Here is a 23,653-nt window from a genome sequence, read left to right as displayed (position 1 = left end):
AAATACAGAGAGGTGATGGCCTAATGATATGACCATTAGATTATTCATCCAGTGACTCAGGTAATTGAGATTTGTGTTTGAATTCTGCCATGACAGATGGTAGAATTTGAAGTCAATAAAAATCTGGAATTAAGAGTCTATTGACAAACTGGAAGTTGTTGATTGTCAGTAAAAATTCAGGTCAGGCAGCAGCAGAGAAGCAGGAAAATCAATGTTTCGGGTGGGAACCCTTCATCACCGTTGGAGAGAGGGAAGGAAATAATTAGAGGGAGGAGGGGTGGGGCTGGGGAATGGTAGGTGGAATGGCGATAAAAGATGCAGGTAGGAAGTGGTGGGGATTGGTCAGTGGGAAGGGTGGGACGGATAAGGTGGGAAAGAAGATGGACAGGTTGAGTCAGGTCAAGGAGGCAGGGATGAGAGGGAGGGTTAGACGTGGGATGAGGCTGGGGGTGGGGAGGTTTTGAAACTGGTGAATTCTATGTTGAGGCCATCAGGCTGTAGGCTCCGGAGGTGGAATATGAGGTGTTGTTCCTCTAGTTTGAGTGTGACGTCATTGTGACACTGGAGGAGGCCCAGGATGGACATGTCACCCAGGGAGTGGGAGGGGCAGTTAAAATGGTTGACAACCAGAAGGTGTTGCTGATTATAGTGTACAGAGCGCAGATGCTCCGTGAATGAGTCACTGAGTCTGCCCTTGGTCTCACCGATGTAGAGGAGACCACATCAGGAGCAACTGATACAGTTGATCAGGTCAGAGGATGTACAGGTGAATCCCTGTCAGATTTGGAAAGTTTGACTTGGGCCTTGGATGGAGGTGAGAGAGGAGGTGTAGGGGCAGGTGTAGCACCTCCTGTGGTTGTAGGGAAAGGTGCAGGGTATGGTGGGGTTAGCAGGGAGTGTGGAGCAGATGAGGGAGTCACGGAGTGAGCGGTCCCGATGAAAGGCAGATAGGGATTGGGAGGGAAATATCTGTTTGGTGGTGGGGTCGGATTGCAGGTAACGGAAGTGACAGAGGATGATGTGCTGGATGAGGATGTTGGTGGGGTGGTATGTGAGGATGAGTGGGACTGTCCCTATTTTTGTTGAGAGGAGGGAGTGTGAGGGCAGAAGTCCAGGAAATGTAAGAGATGTGGTTGAGGGCATTGTGGATCTCTGGAGGGGGGGAAGTTGCAGTCCTTGAAGTAGGAGAACATCTGGGATAACTGGGAGTGGAATACTCCATCTTGGGAGCAGATGTTGTGGAGGTGGAGGAATTAGGAGTAAGGGATCGCATTCTTGCAGGAGGGTAGGTGGGAGGAGGTAGATATGGGAGTCGGTGGGTTTGAAATAAATATTGGTGCTGAGACAATTACTGGAGATGGAGATAGAGAAGTCCAGAAAGGGGAGGGAGGTATTGGAGATGGTTCAGGTGAATTTGAGGTGAGGGTGAAAGGTGCTGGTAAAGATGATAAACAGTTCAAGCTCCTCATGGGAGCACAAGGCAGCGCCGATACAGTTATCAATATAATGGAGGAAAAGGTGAGGGATGGTGCTGGTGTAACAGCGGAAGAGGGACTGTTCCATGTGTCCTACAAAGAGGCCGGTATAGCTCGGACCCATATGGGTGCCCATAGCCACCCCTTTGGTTTGTAGGAAGTGGGAGGAGTTCAAGGAGTAGTTATTGAGGATAAGGACATGCTCTGTTAAACGGATGATGGTGTCAGAGGAGGGGAATTGGTTGGGCCTGCGGGAGAGGAAGAAGCGGAGGGCATTTAGGCCATCTCCATGGGGGATAGTGTACAGGGATTGGATATCCATGGTGAAGGTGAGGTGTTGGGGACCGGGGAATTGAAAGTCTTGGAGGAGGTGGAGGGCATGGGTAGTGTCCTGAATGTAGGTGGGGAGTTCCTGGACCAGGGAAAAGACAGAGTCGAGGTAAGAGGAGATGACTTCAGTGGGGCAGGAGCAGGCAGAGACAATGGAGCAGGGTTGGGGAACGATAAGGTTGGAGGCTGTGGGTGGGAGGTCTGCTGAGGTGCTGAGGTTATTGGTGGTCTGGCAGATGATGGTTTGGTGGCCAGGGGTGGGATCATAATCGAAGGGGCGGTAGCAGGAGGTGTCAGCGATTTGGCGCCTGGCCTCCCCGATGTAGAGGTCAGTATGCCATACCACCAAACCATTATCTCCCAGACCATCAACCCTAACCTTAACCTCCTCATCCAGTGCATCATCCTCCACCACTTCTGCCACCTAAAATCCAACCCCAACACCAAAGAGATATTTCCCTCTCCACCCCTTTTGTAGGAACCACTCTCTCCGCGACTTCCTCATCTGCTCCACACTCCCCACCAACTCCACCACACCTGGCACCTTTCCCTGCAACCACAGGAGGTGCTACACCTGCCCCTACACCACCTCTCTCTCACCTCCAACCAAGGCCCAAGACAAACTTTCCAAATCCGACAGGAGTTCACCTGTACATCCTCTGACCTGATCTACTATGTCCGTTGCTCCTGATGTGGTCTCTTCTACATCGGTGAGACCAAACGCAGACTGACTGACTCATTCGCGGAGCATCTGTGCTCTGTATGCTATAATCAACAACACCTTCTGGTTTGCCAAACATTTTAACTGCCCCTCTCACTTCCTGGGTGACATGTCCACCCTGGGCCGCCTCCAGTGTCACAATGACACCACACTCAAACTGGAGGAGCAACACTTCATATTCTGCCCCAGGATCCTACAGCCTGATGGCCTCAACACAGAATTCACCAGTTTCAAAATCTCCCCACCCCCAGCCTCCTCCCATGTCCAACCCTCCCTGTCATCTCCACCTCCTTGACCTGACACAACCTGTCCATCTTCTTTCCCACTTGTCCACCCCACCCATCCCACTGACCAATCTCCACTACCCCTGATCTGCATCCACCTATCATCATCCCACCTCCTTCCCCCAGTCCCACCTGTCCTCCCTCTATTTATTTCCCAGCTCCTTTCCTCCTCCCCAGTACTGATGAAGGGTCCTGACCTGCAACGTCAACTTGCCTGCTCCTCTGATGCTGCCTGACCTGCTGTGTTCCTCCAGCTCCACACTGTATTGACTCTGACTCCAGCATCTGCAGTTCTTGCTTCTCTGCCGGGAAAACTTATCGGGTTCATTAATACCCTTTGGAGAAAGAAATCTGGAGGCCATACCTGGTCTGGCCTGCATGTGACTGCAGACCCACAGTAATGTTGACTCTTAACTGTCCTGTAGGCATTTGGGGATGGGCAATAAATGTTGGCATAGCCAGGAACATCCACATTCTCTGATTAAATAAAACAAAATTCTATAAAATTAACATGAAAACTTTATTTTACCTTCAGGATTTCCTGCTGCAGATTTTTACAGTGTTTAAGATTCTAATAAGACCAGAGATGTTTCCAAAAGACTGGACGATAATGCGCTTGGTTACCAACAAGTAAGATGGTCTCTCCTTACTTTAAGGTATATCGAATATCGTGGCAGTGCTTTCGTGAGTGTGGGAAATGAACTCAGCTGCACTGACTCTGCAACAAGTGTTATACTGATCTTGCAGTTAAGTGAAAAAAAAAAGCAGTGAACAATTCAAGAGTTGATCTATTAATAGTTGACTATTCAGTCGTCAACAGTTGAATAGCTAAAAGAGCAGACTGGAATAATTTATTTTTCAATATTAAGTTCAAATTCAGAAATCAAGAATTTCAGATTTGTGTTTCCTATCTACATAATAAGGTTTAAACTGTCCGTATTTCCCTACAAAAAGTGAAGGGTAGATGTTGGAATTCAGATAAGAAACTCAGTATGTCTGGCAGGACCTGTGGAGAGAAAGCAGAATTAATGTTTCACGTCCAGTGATAAAATACAGACTAGACAACAGCATTATGGAACACCTACGCTCTGTCGACAAAAATGACCCCAAGCTTCCGGTTGCCTGCCACTTCAACTCATCACCGTCTTCCCTGGTCAACATCTGTGTCTCAGGTTTGCTGCAGCACTCCAGTGAAACTTTTTGCAAACTGGAAGAACAGTATCTCATTTTCTACTTAGGGACTCTGCAGCCTTCATGACTCTATCGAGTTCAATAATTTTAGAGCCTGAGCACCTTCTTCCATCTCCTTTCCCCAATCCCCACATGCCAGACCTTGTCATCTCATGGGCTACTCCAACACTCAATCCACAGTCAGCTACTAGTTGTTCCCATTAGCAGCTAATGATTCTCCCAGGCTGACCTTTTCCTATGTCTTTCTGCCCAACTGCTATACTGTCTCTTTGGGCTCCATCTCCACCTTGTGTTTACTCTTCCTCCTTCCCCACTACTCTGTCTTCAGCACATGTACCAACCTTTTTCTAGTCACCATCAATTCTGAAGAAGGGTCACTAGACCCAAAACATTAACCCTGCCTTCTCTCCACAGATGAATTTTCCGAGAGACAATGTCTGCAGGAAGTGTGTTTGGTCACAAATTCAATTGGACTGCACAGATTGATTGGAGCAGCAGTTAGAGGCAATTGAGTAAGGCCAATTTTGATGGTATTGGGCAGAAACTTTCAAGCGTTGATTGGGGGAGGCTATTCGCAGGTAAAAGGACATTTGGGAGGCCTTTAAAAATGAGGTAGTGAGAGTTTAGAGACCCTATGTGTTCCTGCCAGTGTGAAGGGCAAAGCTAGGAGGTGTAGGGAATGCTGCATGACTAGAGAAATTAAGGCTCTGGTCAAGAAAAAGAATGAGGCATATGTCAGGTACTGACAGCTGGGATTGGGCGACTCCCTAGAGGAGTATAAGGGCAATAAGAGTATAATAATGGGGATATCAGAAGGGGAAATAGAGTTAAGGAGATTCCAAAGAGATTCAACTAATACATTTAGGGCAAAAGAGTAATTAGGGAGTGAATAGAGCCCCTTAAAGATCAATGTGGGTGTCTATGTGTGGAACCACAGGAGATAGGTAATGAATATTTTGCATCCATATTTACTGTGGAGAAAGACATGGAAGTGAAGGGAATTGGAAAATAAATAGTGATGTCTTGAAAGGAGTTGATATGACAGAAGAGAAGGTGCCGGAGGTCTTAAAATGCATAAAGGTAGATAAATCCCCAGGACCTGATGGGGTGTTTCCCAGAAGCTTGTGGGAAGCTAGGGAAGAGATTGCTGGGCCCCTTGCTGGAATATTTGTGTCATCGACAGCATGGGTGAGATGGCGGAAGACTGGAACTTGGCTAATGTGACGGTATTATTTCGGAAAGGCTGTAAGGAAAAGCCAGGGAACTAAAGACCAGTGAGCAGTGGTGGATGAGTTGTTGTGGGGGATTCTGAGGGTGAGGATTTACATGCATTTGGAAAGGCAAGGACTGATTAGAGATAGTCGATATGGCTTTGTGAAAGGTAAATAGTGTCTCACTAACTTGATTGAGTTTTTGAAGTGGTGAGAAAGAAGATTGATGAAGATAGAGCAGTAGATGTTGTCTAAATGGACTTCAGCAAAGGAATCAACAAGATTCCCCATGGTAGACTGATTCGTAAGGTTAGATCACAAGGGGAGCTAACTAATTGGATACAGGACTGGCTTGATAATAGGAGACGGACGGTGGTGGTAGAGAGTTGCTTTTCAGCCTGGAGCCCCGTGACCAGGCAGTGTGTCACAAGGATTGGTGCTAGATCCACTGCTTTTTATTGTTCATATAAATGATTTGGATTTGGAGGTATGGTTAGTAAGTTTGCAGATGACATCAAAACAGGTTGTGTGGCGGACATAAAGATGATTATCTCAGAGTACAACGAGTCTTTGATCACTCAGGCCAATGGGCTGAGGAGTGGCAGGTGGAGTTTAATTTAGATAAATGTGAGGTGTTGCATTTTGGAAAGGCAAATAGGGCAGGACTTATACACTTAATGGTAAGGTCCTGGAGAGTGTTGCCGAACAAATGGACTTAGGGGTGCAGGTGCATAATTCCTTAACAGTGGAATTGCAGGTAGACAGGGTGGTGAAGAAAGCATTTGGCTTGCTTGCCTGTTATTGACCTGAGCATTGAATTTCGGAGTTGGGACATCATGTTGCGGCTGTACAGGGCATTCGTGAGGCCCGTTTTAGAATACTGTGTACAGTTCTGGTCTCCCTGCTATAGGAAGGATATTGTTAAACTTCAGGGTGCAGAGAAGACTTACAAGGACATTGCTGAGACTGGAGGGTTTTAGTTATAGGGAGAGGCTGAATAGGCTGGGGGTTTTTTTTCCCTGGTGCGTTAGAGGCTGAGGGGTGACCTTATAGAAGTGTATAACATCATGAGGGGCATGGGGATTGGGTGAATAGCCGAGGTCTTTTTCCCAGGGTGCGGGAGTCCAAAACTAGAGGGCATAGGTTTACGATGAGAGGGGAAAGATATAAAAAGGACCTGAGGGGTAACTTTTTCATGCAGAGGTTGCTGTGTATATGGAATAAGCTGCCAGAGGAATTTGTGGAAGCAGGTACAATTACAACATTTAAAAGGCATCTGGATGGTAATATGAATAAGAAGGGTTTAGAGGGACATGGGCTAAATGCTGGCAAATTGGACTGTGTCATATTGGGACGTCTGGTCTGCGCAATGAGTTGGACTGAAGGTTCTGTTTCCGTGCTTTATGACTCTATGCAGTCAGACCTGCTGAGTTTCTCAATTTCTGATTTCCAGCATCTGAGGTTCTCTGGTCTTTTTATATAACTAAATCAGTTTAGTTTTGGGATGGAAGCTCCTTGATAAGTTTTCCAATTTAATAGTTCGATATTCTCTGTATCCTGATTAATACTTTTGTAATCAAGCCTCACAAAATACAAAGAAAATGAGAAATTCCATTGAGAAAATGCATACCTAACAATGTGTAAAGAAATTACGATGTAGACCATTTCAGTGATAATTCATGACATGTACCTGCTGTATCTGTATCAAATACTGTGGATGGAATTATGATGGCCATTGTTGCTTTCGAACAACTTATTCTACACACCATTTTAATTTTAATTTTCCAGACAATTAATTGGAAAACAGAGCAGGTTTTGAAATGGTACATAATATGCTTTGCCAATTTGCTACTCGGGTAATTAAAGTGAAGATTACTTCCTCTCTATGGCACACAAGTCTTACTTTATATCAAGGGTATATCACCCTGTGATTGCACAATCTGACCAACAGGGTCTCAGAGATTGATTAAACTGCTTTCTGAAATCATTTTTTTTTTATTTACAGTTTTCCCCAAGTGACTGAATTCTTTAATATCCAAAATGAAGTTTTAATCAAATTTTAAAAATTTGCAAGCCGTGTGTTTCTCAGTAACATGATTAAAATGTATCCATTGAATAAACCCATGTGGCTTTTAAAGTCTTTGTCGCAATTTTGATGTGAATGCTTATTTTTGAACTTGATATTTTTACCAGAAGCCTAGACTCTATGAACTGAATTTTGTTTGTGAATTGCTATATACAGTGCATCTTATCCTGTACAATTAACGAATATTGTTTTGTTAACTGCATTGATGGAATGTGTTTCTTTGGCTTCTAAGCTTTGAAATTTCAAAGAGAAGTGATTTATCAGAATGAGAAAGACAGGTAGACGACCTTGAGATTTTGATTTGAATTGTATGAGTCTGCAAGGTGAGAAGAACAAATCTAGAAAATCTACATTAATGTTGGTTCAACTAATTCACAAAAAGCTACATTTTAAGTGAAATGCTTTGTCCACTTATGATGCCCACTGGAGACCTACCCTGCCATTCCTTTTTCCCCTCCCATTTACCACATCCATCATTTCTCCCTTAGACTTCACCAACAGATCAACAGTCACTACTGCAGGCATTAACTTAGGGAGTAAGATCCTAATTAACCACCCAAGCTTTCTTCATGAACCCAAACTAGTTGGTATATTAATCGATTCCCTCACCTCAAGTTCTACCATTAGGCTTGTCCCCTCAAATCCTATCCAGGATACATCTGAATCTACAAATTATAATTCCATCTCCAATTTATCAATCTCATTGATTTTCACCATTATTAAAGGTATTGTTGCTTCCTAAATCCATGCCTGTCATTCCTGTAACTTAGTGATCTCCAATTGGGTTTCCTTCCCTGCTGCGGTATTGAACCAGTTTTAATCAGTCACAAATGGCTGTCTTTGTGATTGCGTAGTACATTATCCTTCCTCATTTGATCCAAGGTAATAAAGGGGAAGATAATTGATAAATCATCAAAACGGAAAGGATAAAATCTCTGATCCAAACAGATTGAAACGAGCAACCATACTAAACTAAAGCTGAGGAAACGCTGGAATAGCATCGTATAATTTATAAAATTCATTAGGAAAAGAAATTGGGGCAGTGGACATGCGGACAGCTAATGTGATTAGTATCTTTTAAAAAAGGAGATTTCACAACCTCAAGGAACAGTAGACCAGTTGAGTAAATGTCAGCAGTAGGAAGGATAAATAAATCTTTACTTAAAAATACAATAGAAGATGATTAAAGGAAAATATGGAACAAATCCACAAATTGCAAATGCAAGTTAAAATTGTAGGTTATGACGGGGCAGAATTTTACTTTGGGTTTTGAGGCCCCATCATCAGATTGAAAGGCAAGTCCTGAGTCTACACTTGGCAACAGACTACTCTTATTGATGCCTTCAGGCTCACTGTCTAACTAAGGATGGTGAATGGGCTCCTGGTTCCGCCAGCCAAATTGGAGGACCAGCAATTTTGAAGCTTTGCAGAGTCACCCAACGAGGTGGGCATGGATGAGATGGATATGAAAACCTCAGGAATGCCTCATAATGAAGGCATGCTTGAAAAAGTACATAGAAGTTCAAATTGAGGGGGCAAAGAACGTTGGGCCCCGCAGGAAGGGAAGATGTCAGGAGCATACCTATCAACCCTTGTCTGGACCACTGAACCTTTGGCTCCATTAGCCCCTTGGCCACTGTGGGGAAGCCACTTCCATGATGCTTATGTTCTCCCCAATGAGCAACCCCCATCCCTGCCCCGAACTCTCCTGCCAGAATCAGAATTGAGGTTTGGTATCAAGTAGCCCTTAGTATCCTTGGCCATCACCACCACGTCCCCCACTCTTCCCCCGTAAGATCTCAGTGAGGGAGAGTGGTGGGACACCCACTGTGGGTATGGTCCTACCCTGCCACGTAAATTTGCAGGCAGAGAACTCTACAATTCTGCCCTTATTGTAGCAATAGACTGGAGATGGAGTGATAGTGATAGTGATATTAAGGAGTGGACTTATGGTCTGTATAACTTTATTGGATTCCTGCCAACTTGACGTCCTTACCATTATCAGCTTTGAAGAAGAACTATTTTGCTGCAAGCTACAAGTGTTGGATAACCAAAACTGATTTCACAGTGGCCAGTGTGTAATGGGTATGACTATTCATTGCATCAAATATAAGCACAGAGCGCATGTTCATACATATTGATAATTCCATACTAGTGTTTTCACTCAAGATGAAAAGCTGACACCAAGAAGTGGAGCTGATTTTTGCTCTTCTTATCTTTCAGTGTGATCATCACTACAATTCTCTATCTCTCTGATGCACTCAGAAAGAATTTTCTAAACGAAGGCTTTGACTTCAAGGTATTGTGATTTTGATACGAGATTCTAATATTTTGTGGCTCTTTACTTCCACATGTACTGCTCGTTTTTATACATGAACACTATTGTGGTTTCTGTTCTGCTCATTTAACTAATGCTCAGGGTTTGTGGTAATTTACAATACCAGCACTGTTTGAGGATTCTTTCATTGACTTTACTCTTGTGACTAAATTTTTTCACTGATGGGGTGCTTTAAATTCTGGTGAAAGAAATACTGCAGAGTTTTCTGACAAAAATTTTAATCCCTCCCCAAGACTGATGTGACATTGTTGGGAACTGGGGTATTTATTTGTTAAACACAACCCACCATGAAACAAACCAGTTTAACTAGGACAACTTGGAGTTGACAAGTAACCCATTCTTGAGAGGATGGTCAGTAATTATAGTACTTCAACATGGCTCTGTGCCTTAGATTTTATCAGTGATTTAGGTTTAATGTATATGTTCCAGGTTTCCCTTGGATCAGGAAACCCAAAAGCTGAACAGCAAGGGAACTGCCAGATCCTACAGTAAAATAGGGCACAGAAGCAGGAGTCCTTCCTTGCCATACCCAGCATCTAAAGCAAACCTGCTGAGATATGCCTTCTCTCTGCAATTGTCAGACCAGTAGCCACCACGTAGCCTCCAATATGCTCACCAGGAAGTGCAATAATAAAATTCTCACAATTCTCAATCTGGGGGATTGTCCATGTGCCCAGCATTTCTGGGGTTCCCACTCAATGGCAGGTACCTTCACTCCCTCTCCATTTTCCAAGCAATGCTGGAGGCCCATATTTCAGAGCCTTCCCTTGCAGCCTAGCACATCATAAATACAAAGTAATACATGTCCTGTACATGGGGGCAAGTTGGTCTCTTGGGCTGAGTTCAGCAAGATCAGCATACTCTTGTTGTTTAAGTTCATCCTTTATTTTTGTTTCTCAGAAGATTGTTATGCTTATGCAGACATTAACAGATCATGTCACTGAATTGGTTGCAAACATTTCAATTTATGCAATGACTGGAACATGTAAGCTTGGGCTTGGGTTGTGGGATGGGGTTACGTAACCAGTTTTGTGATGCATACTCTTATCTGGATGCTGTACAGGCTGTAGCATTTAACTGCAACCAATACAGAACTACTCCAGCATTAAAGCACCCACGCACTGAAGTGAAAACAATCGAATTGCAGTGCAGATCAGGTGGCATGTTTAGAATTTCTTCACAACGTTTGCACAATTACAGCCATCCCTGCAGGATGTAAAGGGTATTAATTTAAACTGTGATTCTCCAAAGACAAACAGGATCAGTGTCAACATCACCGGGTTGCCATGTCCTTTTTCAGACTGCTGGAGTGCTCAAGCATCAGGTTAATAACACAGGAGCAGTGGGCACTTTGTTACACACATGATGAAACATGAAAAATCAAAAATAAATTAAGCATGGCTTGATGGCACAAACATTACAGTTTCAATGGAGTAGCAGGACACGAGTATAAATCCAAGATGTTACCACCTTAACTGTGCCATTGTGAGTCATTTCCCCATAGGTAGTGATTGGAGATGATTCACTGCAGTCTGCTCTTACACTGTTAGCAGTGAAGTGGCAGAGGCTTGGAAACACATCACCCAGCTGCCTTCAAAGCTGCAAATGGTATGTGCTGCATGGGATCCATGAAAGGAAATGGCAGAAAAGATTCTGTGGTTAAATAACTGATTGTATATTAAAGCTTCCTCCTTCAAGTCTCAGTTGTATGTTTCTGGCTGATTCTGCTGAATCGCTGCTGACTTAAAAATCTTTACCTATGATACATAGTGCAAAATAATTCTAGGTATTTTACATGTAAACTTTAGAATATTAAATGATAAAGCAACCTACTTATGAAAGCTGTGTTCAGCTACTCTATAGCATACATATTTAGGCCTGCTTTTCAATGTATTGTACTAATCCTTGGTCCAAACTTTAGAAAATAAATTTTACATTGTAAAAAATTAATGAAAGCAAAATCAATATTGTTTCATAATGAATAAAAATTACATGAAAAGTTTTCAAATTATCAAACTTATCTCAATCATTTTTATGTAATCATCGAGTCAGCAATTTAGAAACATTTCAACCAAACACCATTGGAGTTGCTTGTACAAATTCTGATAATCAGAAACATATCTACAATGCTTTAAAAGCTCAAAACCACTTAAAATATTTTCACAACAAAAGTAACATCACTGTAGAAATATTACAAAATCAGCTGCTGACTTTCAGAAGGAAATCACCCTCTGGGCATACGGTCAGATTGTGTATTTGGGTTGGCACCTAATGCCAGGATAATGTCTGGGTTTGATCTTGCATGGTATTGGCATGACACACACAATGCAATTTTTGAACAAAAGTCCATTTGTTGGGAGAGGATGCCATTCACTTAAAGATGGTGGGCAGACTTCAGGCCCTGCCGTTCTGCAGCCTGCCAGTGCAGGTTAGAGAGAGAGAAGGCATCTAAAGGTAGAGACCACCAGTCAGGTCTTTGTGCAAATTACAGCCGTAGCCATATGGATATATATAGACTATTGGCCAAATGGATCCTGCAGCTCTGGCCCTTGCAGCCTGCCACTAGGGAACTGTCTGCAGGAATTTACTGGATATCTTTAATAAGCATCTGCCACTCACCATTGGTTGGTGGGATGCTTTCACCCTGCTTCACTTGCCTTCTTGAAAAGGGCCTGGCAGCAGAAAGATGGCAGCGTATCAGCACATGGATCAGTTCTATGAAATGTTGATCCTACTCATCTCCAGCAGAATGCCAATATCCAGCCCAGAGAGTCTAGCTTGGTTTCATTTCAGTGTCAGGCCAGACCTTGTTTCTGGATTCAGATTGCATTTATGCTATAACTCCAGTGTTAGTCCAAAATGAAACTGCTTTACAATTATCGTGAAAGTGCAGTACTTTACAGAAGAACAAGTGTAAGACTGATGAAGTGAGATCTGGCAGGCAGAGTTTATTGTACTAAAAATAGCACAAAATAATTCTCAACTGAACTTGGTCTATATTGAAAATAACTAATTAACAAAATATTGATTAAACATAATAGATCACAGTGAGGATCTTAGAATACATATCATTTCTCTAACTTAAAGCAATAGCATTGAAATGATCAGTTATGATTAACATCATAATGGAGTGTACTTATGGATTGCTTCATCACTGATTGTTGCGGTGATGAGAATTGACCAAAAGGTGGTTTTTCAATCCACTTCTTGCAAGAAATGGAATTCACCAGTTAAGGAATCGTTAGGTTAGATACAAGTCTAGAACTGGTTCATGAGCCAGTTCAAAAGTTTTGAGTTTTTATGTGCTTTGTTTTTATTTCCAAAATTTATTTTATTTCGTGTCGTTTTTGAGAATACATAGAAAAGGTATGTAAAATTGTAATAATCTTGATTTTGACGGATGACGTGTTGAAAGCCTCCAAGAACAAAAACAAATGTATGGTTCATATTGCTCAATGTTTTGAAAAGCAGAATGAGTGTTGGTAGCTGCTTCAGGCATTGTCTGCTTTTGCATTTGTTCACATGGATGTACATTTTTGTGGTAAATGTTTCACAATTCTACCTATGCATAATGCTTAACAAATGTATACAGGTGTTTGTGTTTCTCTGTGAAAGCTTGAAGATGTATGTCACATTTAAGACAGTATTCTTTAAAGGATAAGAAATATTTAAATCAAAAGCATAAGGAAGTAAGTCATTTTGAGTTTCAGTCACAATAATTCTGGAATGAATTCTTGAAACATCCGATTGAGCAATCTAGCTTTAAATCTGACTAGTCGCTGTAAATTTAGAAGCACCTTCGAATCAGCAAATATTTCTCCCTAAATAGTAATTAAATCTAACTGATCACAAGCTGTATTTACTTTCAACAATTATACTTTGAAACTGTACTGGGAGAGGCTCGCGTGAATTTATGTCAGCCTTCACAGCACAATAATCCGTTACATGCTACATAGTTGAACATTTTTATTGTTCTAAAGCAGCATATCATTTAAGATTGTGTCAAAAATGACATGTAGGATTCCTGCAGTGGCATGGGACTTTTTCAATCAACACAATTGCGTGGCTTTCCCTCCTGTGTTGTCCAATTCTACAATTGTGTGAAAATTCAGTAGCAAATTTATAATTTTCAATGTAATTTTGTAAGTTTCCTAACTATATGAGCTGTTTAAGTCATTATTCAATATGCATGTATAAACATTGCATATTATGATTAGTTTTCAAGAGTTCAGGATATATTCATGTAAATGTTTTTTATACAATGTATATATTGTAACATTATCATATTGGCTAAATAGCTAACTAACCATAAAACTACCTCTCTGCAGCATAATTTTCTGTAGTGTTTTTACATCTGTATGAAATTAAAGAATTCTTTTTATCATAGGTGTGGGATTCTTACTTCTTTTTGGCAGTAATATTTATCAATCAGCCTTGCCTTCAGCTTGAGATGTTTTCTCCTTCAAAAAGGAAAAAAGTTCTAGAAAAGTAAGTTGCATTATCTGATTCTGCTTACGTACAAAGGCTGAGTTTTTTTTTTCTTTTAAATGCTCTAATTATGTTTGGGTTTCTGGAAATAAATCCTTTCTATTATTCAGGAGTCCACTTGATTTTATGTTCATTATCTTATATTTTCAAATTCAATTACAGATATGGAGACATGAGGGTGATGATGGGATGTGAAATCTTCAGCATGTGGCAAAATCTAGGTAAAAACAAGCAGCATTGTATTTTCTGGATTGTTTAACTACAAATATAATGTCAGTTGTTTAAATTAAATAAATGATCACAATTGATTATATCGTAGGAGAGCACAAGCTACAATTTATTCCTGGACTTATTGGACCATTTTTAGAAGTGACACTTGTACCCCAGGCTGACCTTCGGAATGTGATGATCCCAATTTTCCATGACATGATGGACTGGGAGCAGAGACGTACTGGAAACTTCAAACAGGTAGATCATTATAAATTCATCCTCAAAATAACATCATTGCTAGTTTTTAGTAAAATGTTACATTTTTTTGCTGGTGTGCAGTTGTGATTCAGATGCTTATATTCAATCTGCTTGAGGTAAATCTGTTGTACTGGACTACATTTTAGAAGTGGGTGACTTTTTACATTTAAAAAAAGTATAAAAATAACAACTGACTTTCAAACTTAGATGAAAAGTAGTATTGCGTTATATGTATATATATGTACTATAAATAATTAACGAAGCATGTGGGGATTCATGCCAGAAGCAGCATCAGGCCTACCTAAAAACAAGGGATTAGCCTGGTTAAGTGCCAACAAAGGGTTATTTACATGTCAAAAAGCAGGAGCTGTATGCAATAGTTTATGTGACCTCACAACCAATCGTTCAGGTCTAAGCTCTGCAGTCCTGCTACATCCAGCCATAAATGGTGATGGACAGGGAAATAACTAACATGAGGAGGGTCCACAAAGACTCCCATTCTCAGTGGTGGGGAAGCCCAGCATGCCAGTGGAAAAGAAAGGCTGTTTGTCCAAAAGGTACAAGTCAGAAGTGTGATGGAGCACTCCCCACTCACCTGGATGAGAGCAACTCCAATAACTCTGAAGAAGCTTGGCAGCCTGCATGGTTGGCACCACATCCCCCACGTTCAACATTCACTATCTTCACCGGTAGTAGCACAATGGTAGTAGCTTGATCCATCCATAACATGCAATGCAGCAACTCATCAAGTCTCCTTTGGCAGCATCTTCCAAACCCGTGCTGTCTTCATCCTAGAAGAATGCATGGAAATGCCACCACATTCAAATTCTCCTACAAGCTGTACACATTCTGACTTGGAAATATAACGCCATTCCTTCAGTGTCATTGGGACAAAATCCTGGAAATCCATTACTAACAACGCTGTGGGTATACCTATACCACCAGCACCTTCTCCACAGCAATTAGGAATGGGCAATAAATGTTGGGTTAGACAGCAATGACTACATCCTGTGAATGATTGATTGAAAAAAATTCATTGCTAATTAAAAACACTTCAGATTTCGTAGTGTTGGCTATTAAGTGGTTAAAATTTGAAATGCCTTATTGGCGTGCTTTATGCTTTCATACTGAGGAGGAGGATGGTGGAGGAGGTGTTTTCTCCCTCTGGCATTAAGGCTGCTTGTGTTTATGTATTTTACTTCAGAGACCTACTTATTGGAGATCATTATTCAGACATTAAATCTATACAGAATGTATGTGGTTCTTTGCACAATCATTCATTGAAAACACTCATTGATCATATTGAAAGCTCTTTTATGGTAAACATAGAGTCTCATTATCTTACACATCGCTATATTAAAACTGAAGCATTTTTGTTGTTAATAAATGTTGTGGATTCTTTAATTTTTAGATGTGTAAAATTGATGTCATGACAGCACAAAATACTGATGTGGATCCAAGGATCGGTGTGGACTATAAAATTGTAAAATATGTTATCCTTTCTACTTGTGACTTAGGTGCTCAGACAGATCTGAAAGCAGCTGCACAGAGCAGTGTACCTCATTTTCAAAGGGCTAGTCACAGAGCTTAAAGGATATTTGGAAGTTGTGACTATAAGAGATATTGTAACAGTTTTCTTGTTTATGTCAGCAAGTACAAGAAGATCGATTTCTGGAAACTGTTCCAGATAATCTAACCGTGTAGCTGCTTGACTGGGAGCATGACACCTGAAGGCATCTATGCAAATGAGCAGAGTATTTTGTAACTTCAAATCCATCAAAGTTTAGAATGAGCAGAAGGATTCCTTTCACTCCCTCTCAAACAAATTGTGTTGTCCCGATACCACATGGATTGTAGAGGTTCAAAAAGATGTCACAGCACCTTCTCAAGGGCATTTAGGGGTCAGTAGCAAATTCTGGCCCAGGCAACATTGTTCACAACTTATGAATGATCATTTTTTAAAAAATAAGTGGCCAGGGACAGGCCCTCCCAGCGAGGCTCTGGGGAATGTTGACTGAAAACATTTATTAAGGATCTTGTTTGGTGTTATGTGCAGATTGGTTGCTGGCTTGTCATTGGAGGCTGGTGATTGAATTTGGCTGGTTTTAGACTGGGAAGACCCAGCTTGGCTTTTACTGATGCTTTACTGTATTTGGCAATCATGTATGTAATTTACTGTAGTGATGGATGAGGTCTAGTAGGGCTGTCTTTGAAGCTGGAGAAAGCTAGAAGCAAAGAAGACTGGAGAGGGATGAGGAGAGCGGGGAGGAGAAGGAGTATCTGTGCAGGAAGCAATATTCACAACTGTTCTTCAATAAGCATTTATGCACTTGGCTGAGGCGTAATGTCTCTGCTTCAAAACTCTCACCTGCTGAGCCAGAACTTGAGTCTACACTAAGACACACACAGCATAGCCTGTGGCCATTTGAGATCACTGTGGTCTGTATGTACAATTGGATCCTCACAGACTGCAGCAAGTATTATGAGAACAATTTCTCAATTTGAAGTCAACCATTCTGTCCATGAGGAGATTAAAACTGTCTAAATAAGAAGGAAGCCCAATATCTCTCCATATGGACAGAGCAAAGTCACAATGAACATTACACCTTTCCCATTTTGCAAGTTCCATCACCCTACCATTGGCAAACATGTTTTCAGCTGTCCATGCACTAAGCTATAGAATTCACTCCTTTATCGTAAATTGTAGCATGGAAGATGACCACTTTGTCCATGGTCCCTATGTTGACTATTTAAAAGAGCAATCCCATTAGAATTACTTGCCTCTTTCCCCAATGCTTGATGTCAACTTTTGACTAATAATGCCCCTATGTAGCACCTTAAACTTTCATCTTGATTTCCAAATTCTTTCATGTCCTCCCAATGCCATCGCTATCTCTGTCAACTCATGAGATCGGGAATATTCCAGATTGAACACAAACTCCAGGCTGAGGATAAAATCTGTTGGATGGATGCAACTGCACGTTGGTTTCCTGATATGATTTCACTCCAGCAATAAAACCTAGATCTGACACATTGTGTGCTTGCTCATTGGTGGACTGACAAGTGTTACCATGTATGATTTTTGGTCACCTTAGGTTCCTTCAGCCTGTAGGCCTCTGCATAAAGGCTGTTGATTCATGCTGTGCAGTAAGCTGGCACTTACCCCTGTGTGGCATTCTACTCCTCCTTCCTAGCTTCTACACATTTGTGCCCAATGCTGTACCACTCAATATCATCTTCCTTTCGTTTACTTTCTAAATCACACATGGCATTAATATCTGAGTTGGTGCTTTTGAGGATCAAGCCAAGTGATGGTGAATTTTCAAGAAAGCCAGTCTCCTCTTGCTAAAGCATCAAAAGCATTTCCACATTTTAAATAACCTGCAGTTAGGAAACAAAAATATGAGGTAAAAAACATGTTTGCTACTGATTCCATCCATTTCCCTGGCAACAGTTTGAGATTAAGTGAGTCTGCTCTCAGCAGTGGTGTCACATTTGATTCTGAAATGAGATTCTCACCACATTTGTATCCTCACTAAGACACCTTATTTCCACTTGGACAACATCAGTCAATTTTACCTCTGTTTCACCTCATTCGCTATAGTAACCCCTAATTGTGCCTTCACTATTTCTGGACTTGACTATTCTGCTGCATTCCTGGTTAGTTTCCCATATTCTACTCTCTGTAAACTTGAGGTTGTCCAAAACTCTGCTGCTTGTGCTTTGACTTGCAGATGTCATGCTCCCTCAACAGCCCTCTGTTTGCTGATCAGTATTAACTTCTGATCAGACAACACCTTTATTTTAAAATTCACATTCAAATTGTTTTGAGTTCCTTCTCTGGTCCCGCCCCTGCCTAACTCTGTAATCTCTGCCAGCTGCAAAACCCTTTGAGATAACTATGTTCCTTTAATTCTGGCCTTTTGCGTATCCACATTATTAATTGTTTGATCATTTATGGTAATGTCTTTAATTGCCTAGACCTTGAGCTCTGGAATTTCCTTCCTCCAATTATCTGCTTGGCTTCCTCCTTCAAGGCACCCCTTAAGTTCTATCTCTTTGATTTGATTTTTGGTCATCTGACCTAATATTGCCTTATGCTTAGTATCATACTATGTTTTGATAATCCTCCCTTAAGATGCTTCGGTACATTTTATTCAATGAAAGGTGCTACATAAATACGTTATTATTGTTTGGCTTAACATTTGATGGTGAAGGGAGAGCAGGGCATTAGTGGCTGGTAAATTTAGTTGCATAGCATGTGTAGAGTGAAAATCATAGAATCCCTACAGTGTGGAAGCAGGCCATTCGGCCCATCAAGTCCACACCAACCCTCCAAAGAGCATGCCACCCCCTACCCTATCCCTGCATTACCCATCCTAGACACTATGGGTAATTTAGCATGGCCAATCCACCTAAACTGCACATCTTTGGACTGTGGGAGGAAACCCACGCAGACATGGGGAGAATGTGCAAACTCGACACAGACAGTCATAGATCATAGAATCCCTACAGTGTGGAAAACAGGCCCTTAGGCCCAACAAGTCCACACCGACCATCAGTGCATCCCTCCAGGCCCATCCCCCGATAACCATCCTTGAACACTTCGGACCATTTAGCATGGCCAATCCACCTAGCCTGCACATCTTTGGACTGTGGGAGGAAACCCACACGGATACAGGGAGAACGTACAAACTCCACACAGACAGTCGCCTGAGGGTGGAATTGAACCTGGGTCCCTGGCGCTATGAGGTGGCAGTGCTAACCACTGAGCCACCGTGCCGCGCATGAGAGCAAGAATTGAAAAAGAGGAGGAAATGTGCAAAGACCTGAACGTAACATCTCCTCCAGTATCACCACTTGCAACATAAATGATTCTCCCCCTGCCTGTAATGGTCAGAGTTTTTTCTTCCATTGTGCAGACAAGATGCTGGTAGACTAAGGATCTTATGACATCAGTCTTCTTGTGCAGGTGTTTTGCGATCCTGACCTGCAGAGAAGGAAATGTGTTATTATAGCCCATTAGTTATATGGAAAAAAATGTTTATCATAATCAAATAGCTGGTATGCAGTGCGCAAGATATGAGGATTGTGATAATGGCTAGTGAGAGTGAATGAGGAAGTGAAGTATACAGTGAAATGAAGTACGGTTACTGTAGAAATGAGTGACAGAAAGAGGGACAAGGGAGTGTTGTGAAAATTGAAGGTGTGCATACAGTGTAAGGAAATAGTGTTATTCCCCTGACAACCCTGGTAAGGCGAATGAATATTGTCAGCATTCCACGCACGTCCTTGGAGCTAAAGCTTGACAATTACCTCTTTTACAACCTTTTGCCATTATTTGCAGTAACATTTCTGGAGGACTTTCTGCCCCCAAAGAGGAACAGGATCTCTCTCATCTGGTTTACTGCCTGGACAAGGTCTCCAAAGTAGCATCAATGAACCTGGGATCTTTCAGAGCATAATATGTAGTGATCATTTAACCTGCATCTGTGCCCTGCAGTGAATATTTGTGTGTAGCTTGCTCTCATCCCCTGCATAACTGATCTCAGACTTGATTATATTTCTAGGCTACCTTTTGCTGGTTTACACACAAGTGCTGCTAAGACCATGAAACATATAAATTTGTAATCTATATGTCAATATCAGTCAGAAACTAATTAATCAATGAGTTTAATTAACACATGTATTCCCAGGTGGAGGCGAAACTGATAGACAAATTGGACAGCTTAATGTCAGAAGGCAAAGGTGATGAAACTTACCGAGAGCTTTTCAACAGCATGTGAGTCATACATAACCTTATTTTACAGCTGTTGTTTACATGCTGAGATGTAATGGTGTTTCGACATTATACTTACATCTATTTGCTGCCTATTTTACTGTTTGCATCAAAATAAAAATTCAGTGGTGTCCAGCTTCCTCAGTGGGTAAATGCACTCAACACTGAAGTATCAATGCCAGAAATATCCATATTTGATTGGTGCTTAATGCTGCTTTCCCAGGCAGGGCATTCTGTCAGTCAGTAGCAAGTGCTGTTGAAAACAATGCAGGAAATAACCACAAATGTACGCAAAACTGCCTGCCTTTTGGTTTGCAGTTACATCATTTAAATTAAGGTTAGATCAGTCCTTGAGCATTAGCTATTTTGTAACCTTGCAGGATTCATTGTAATAAAATACAAACAAAACCTGTTATTCAAAAAGAAAACAGGTCATGAAAACAGCCATGTATTTTTTCAAAGGAAGATCCTGTAAGGTTGAGGCATATCCTGCATGGAATTGCAGAATAAACGATTGCAAAGGGGCAGCCTATTTTATGCATGTGCTATTGCTTGATTTTACACCCTACCCAAGGCACACTTCTCCCCTGGTCAATTGAAGGAAGGAAGAAAGCTTATTGGCAGGTATTAAACAAGATTCACTTGCTTATACCGTCCTCTTTCCCTTGCATTGATTTTTTTTCCCTTGCATTCGAGATACAATGCACATATTTAAAGTACCCTTTCTCATGTCATTGCATTCACAACAATAAGTCGACAATGTCTCGTTTGATTTGGAAGCTATTGTCTTTAGATGATCTTCTATTAGGGAAGTCTTACGATAAGGACTGAAATTAGCTTAATCAAAGGCATTTGGTTACCTTGCTGTGAAGAAAATGTCAAACAGCCCTCTCTTTACAAGCTGGAAAAGCTTAAATGTACCTAATAGGTAATATATTTGGGCGGTTGCTTTACCCGAAACACTACCTAGGTAGTGTCTCCCACCCATCCTCCTCCTCTAACCAAAAAAAAAGGTTCTGAGCGCTGATTTGGTAAGGCTACTAGTATATATTTTTTTTAATTTGTCTGTTTGGGAATTCAGAACAGTGGGAATGGATGTTAGGGCAGTTGTATGCTCCTCCTGTAGAATGTGGGAGGTAAGGGTCACCACTAGTGTCCCCACTGACTTCATCTGCGGGAAGTGCACCCAACTCCAGCTCCTCGGAAACCGTGTTAGGGAACTGGAGCTGGAGCTGGATGAACTTCGGATCATTCAGGAGGCTGAGGGGGTAATTGAGAGGAGTTACGGGGAGGTAGTCACACCTCAGGTACAGAAAAAAAGTAGATGGGTTACAGTCAGGGGACGGAAAGGGAACAGGCAGACAGTGCAGGGATCCCCTGTGGCAATTCCCCTCAAAAACAAGTATACCGTTTTGGATACTGTTGGGGGGGATGACTTACCAGGGGTAAGCCATGGGGTACAGGTCTCTGGCACAGAGTCTGTCCCTGTTGCTCAGAAGGGAAGGGGGGAGAGGAGGAGAGCATTAGTCATTGGGGACTCCATAGTTAGGGGGACAGATAGGAGATTCTGTGGGAACGAGAGAGACTCGCGGTTGGTGTGTTGCCTCCCAGGTGCCAGGGTCCGTGATGTCTCGGATCGTGTTTTCGGGATCCTTAAGGGGGAGGGAGAGCAGCCCCAAGTCGTGGTCCACATAGGCACCAACGACATAGGTAGGAAAAGGGATGGGGACGTAAGGCAGAAATTCAAGGAGCTAGGGTGGAAGCTTAGAGCTAGAACAAACAGAGTTGTTATCTCTGGTTTGTTACCCGTGCCACGTGCTAGCGAGGCGAGGAATAGGGAGAGAGAGCAGTTGAACACGTGGCTACAGGGATGGTGCAGGAGGGAGGGATTCAGATACCTGGATAATTGGGGCTCATTCTGGGGTAGGTGGGACCTCTACAAACGGGATGGTCTACACCTGAACCAGAGGGGTACCAATATCCTGGGGGGGAAATTTGCTAATGCTCTTCGGGAGGGTTTAAACTAATTCAACAGGGGGGTGGGAACCTGAATTGTAGCTCCAGTGTACAGGAGGTTGAGAGTAGTGAGGTCATAAATAAGGTTTCAAGGTTGCAGGAGTGTACCGGCAGGCAGGAAGGTGGTTTGAAGTGTGTCTACTTCAACGCCAGGAGCATCCTGAATAAGGTGGGTGAACTTGCAGCATGGGTTGGTACCTGGGACTTCGATGTTGTAGCCATTTCGGAGACATGGATAGAGCAGGGACAGGAATGGTTGTTGCAGGTTCCGGGGTTTAGATGTTTCAGTAAGATCAGGGAAAGTGGTAAAAGAGGGGGAGGTGTGGCATTGTTAGTCAAGGACAGTATTACGGTGGCAGAAAGGACGTTTGATGACAACCCGTCTACTGAGGTAGTATGGGCTGAGGTTAGAACCAGGAAAGGAGAGGTCACCCTGTTGGGAGTTTTCTATAGGCCTCCGAAAAGTTCCAGAGATGTAGAGGAAAAGATTGCAAAGATGATTCTGGATAGGAGCGAAAGTAACAGGGTAGTTGTTATGGGGGACTTTAACTTTCCAAATATTGACTGGAAACGCTATAGTTCGAGTACTTCAGATGGGTCAGTTTTTGTCCAATGTGTGCAGGAGGGTTTCCTGACACAGTATGTAGATAGGCCAACAAGAGGCGAGGCCACATTGGATTTGGTACTGGGTAATGAACCAGGCCAGGTGTTAGATTTGGAGGTAGGAGAGCACTTTGGTGATAGTGACCACAATTCGGTTACGTTTACTTTAGCGATGGAAAGGGATCGGTATATAAAGCAGGGCAAGAGTTATAGCTGGGGGAAAGGCAACTATGAGGCGATGAGGCAAGATTTAGGATGCATAGGATGGAGAAGAAAACTGCAGGGGCTGGGCACAATTGAAATGTGGAGCTTGTTCAAGGAACAGCTACTGCGTGTCCTTGAGAAGTATGTACCTGTCAGGCAGGGAGGAAGTGGTCGAGCGAGGGAACCGTGGTTTACTAAAGAAATTGAATTTCTTGTCAAGAGGAAGAAGGAGGCTTATGTAGAGATGAGGCGTGAAGGCTCAGTGAGGGCGCTTGACAGTTACAAGTTAGCCAGGAAGGACCTAAAGAGAGAGCTAAGAAGAGCCAGGAGGGGACATGAGAAGTCTTTAGCAGGTAGGATCAAGGAAAACCCTAAAGCTTTCTATAGGTATGTCAGGAATAAAAGAATGACTAGAGTAAGGTTGGGGCCAGTCAAGGACAGTAGTGGGAAGTTGTGCGT

General features: G+C 42.3%; 1 protein-coding gene across 5 annotated transcripts in view; it reads left to right on the top strand.

Annotated features, from left to right (window-relative positions):
• Positions 1 to 23,653, top strand: part of LOC109917580 (dedicator of cytokinesis protein 4) — a 410,977-nt gene that overhangs the window by 284,063 nt on the left and 103,261 nt on the right. For all 5 annotated transcript variants that reach the window (XM_048607674.1, XM_048607672.1, XM_048607673.1 and 2 more), the window contains 6 exons: positions 3,346 to 3,440; positions 9,522 to 9,597; positions 14,024 to 14,124; positions 14,287 to 14,345; positions 14,444 to 14,592; positions 20,289 to 20,374. In XM_048607674.1, coding sequence (XP_048463631.1) covers positions 3,346 to 3,440; positions 9,522 to 9,597; positions 14,024 to 14,124; positions 14,287 to 14,345; positions 14,444 to 14,592; positions 20,289 to 20,374 — 566 coding nt within the window. The remainder of the gene's footprint in view (positions 1 to 3,345; positions 3,441 to 9,521; positions 9,598 to 14,023; positions 14,125 to 14,286; positions 14,346 to 14,443; positions 14,593 to 20,288; positions 20,375 to 23,653) is intronic.

This window comes from Rhincodon typus, chromosome 18 (genome assembly GCF_021869965.1).
Source record: "Rhincodon typus isolate 14 chromosome 18, sRhiTyp1.1, whole genome shotgun sequence".
In the NCBI taxonomy this organism is placed as follows: Eukaryota; Metazoa; Chordata; class Chondrichthyes; order Orectolobiformes; family Rhincodontidae; genus Rhincodon; species Rhincodon typus.
Note: the sequence above shows the minus strand (reverse complement) of the source record. Positions and strands in the feature narration are given on the sequence as shown.